Raw genomic sequence first — 1810 nt, forward strand, 5'->3', positions numbered from 1 at the left:
ATCTCAATCCCAAGATGCTTTTACAATAAACTTCCCGTGCAAGGGCTCTTTCACTAAGAGAAACAGAACAGTGCTTTCACTTCTTAATGCGACTGAACTTTTTTTATCTATATATATTTATATATATATTAAAATATATACTATATATACACACACATACATATATATTTATATATATGTAAAATGCAAATACAGGTTTAGTAATTTAAAAATAAGTCTGCATTCTAGATGGAGTCTTGTGTGCTTTAAATACTTATCTCCTCCTGTATGAGCACATTTTGGCTCAGCAAATATCATCTACGAGTTTTGCCCCGTTGATCCCACGATAGGTTACTCTGCTAGGTCGAACCAGGACCCCGTGGTTCAGCTTACAGGTGAAATAGCGCTTTTCCCCCACAGAGCCATCGTTCTTTCCCTTGGCACTTCTGAGTTCAAGTCCGAGCCATATCCCCGGCGCAAAGTCTGTGGGACCAATGTACCTGATCGTCCCCATTTCATTGGAGCTGGTCAGAAGAACCTGAGAGCCTTCGTGCAGCTTCACTGGTCCCTCGCTGTTAGCTGTAGTGGTATTACTCCAGCTGCGCCTCAACACAGAGCTCTTGGATCTAGTTGGGGGGAAAAAAAAACCTCTTGTTTCTACAAAACACTCAGGGCAAATCTGAAATTCAGTGAAGTGCATGGAAAAAAAAAACCACCAACTCCATTTAAAAAAAAATTGTGTTTGATCTCATGTCACGAGCAAAACATGTAGTAACATGAACAGGCCAGTACACACGGCAGGCTGAAATACTTGGAAAATCAATTTCCTTTTACCTGATGCTAGGAACTACAATATTGGGTGACAGTATTGGTAAATTAAGCCACACAAAGCATTTTATTTGGGGCTTGAAAGAGTTAAGGCAAAACAAGACCCTCTGAACTTCACCCAGCTGTGTGAAAATACAAGAATTTGGAGAATATGCAGTGCTAAATGACTGGAAAACAGTTTTAATGCCAACCTGAATCCAAGGACTGTACTCTTGGATAGCCTCAGAAAAACACTCTACTACTGGCCCATTTTGGAAGAAAAAAAATGAACATGTAAAGATCATGAAGATTTTTCTTTTTATCAAGAAGCAGCCAGCCCACTCAAACATTTTAAACTCAAAACACTCACCTGACAAAGGAGTTTCTTCTGTTTATCTCCTTCTGTGAAGATGCTGAAGTGGTGCTTAGACTGCGTCTAAAACCTGAGTGGAAGGTTAATAAGCTGTTTAAGACTGCTTAAAAAAAAAAAAAAAAACAACCAAAAAACCCAACCCTTTCTGAACTCAATCTTTTGTGTTTTCTTTTACACTTCCACTACATTTGCTACACATTCTCCCCTCCAATTTGGAAATTAAGTGATGAAACATCTCATGAAACATCTCATGAAAATAAGCATCCATAACATGTTCAGCTTTTCAGACAGGACAAAAATGAAATTAAACAAACCAACCAAGGGTACTTTGAAGTGGCCTTGTCTCAAAAAGCTTAGGTAAAGAAAAAGAAAAAAATAACTACTTCAAGTATCTCACAGAAATTTTAGTAATTTCATGGGGACCCCTCCCCACACTGTTCCCTTCATCAATGTCAGTTTAGATTAAGGAGCAGGTTCAATTTATGGTTAAGTTTGATCAGAATGCAATACAGTAATAAGGGAAGAGTGTCAACAGTCTTAATTCTGATATAATTATTTCTGCCAGTAGAGGGTTAATAACAACACAATACTCCACAGTTCTGCTGCAGGCCGCATTTTTCGGAAGGGTCCAGCCAGACTATTGGCTGGGAT

The 1810-nt window shown here is 38.6% G+C and overlaps 1 protein-coding gene across 1 annotated transcript in view; it reads right to left on the reverse strand.

Moving 5' to 3' along the window:
* Positions 1-283: 283 nt before the first annotated feature.
* CLIP4 (CAP-Gly domain containing linker protein family member 4) overlaps positions 284-1810 on the reverse strand; it is a 26199-nt gene continuing 24672 nt past the window's right edge. The window contains exons 15-16 of the mRNA XM_029087164.1: positions 1157-1229; positions 284-605 (exon numbers count right to left, since the gene is read on the reverse strand). Of these exons, the coding sequence (XP_028942997.1) occupies positions 284-605; positions 1157-1229 (395 nt within the window). The remainder of the gene's footprint in view (positions 606-1156; positions 1230-1810) is intronic.

This window comes from Antrostomus carolinensis, unplaced genomic scaffold (genome assembly GCF_000700745.2).
Source record: "Antrostomus carolinensis isolate BGI_N321 unplaced genomic scaffold, ASM70074v2 scaffold5321, whole genome shotgun sequence".
Taxonomy (NCBI): Eukaryota; Metazoa; Chordata; class Aves; order Caprimulgiformes; family Caprimulgidae; genus Antrostomus; species Antrostomus carolinensis.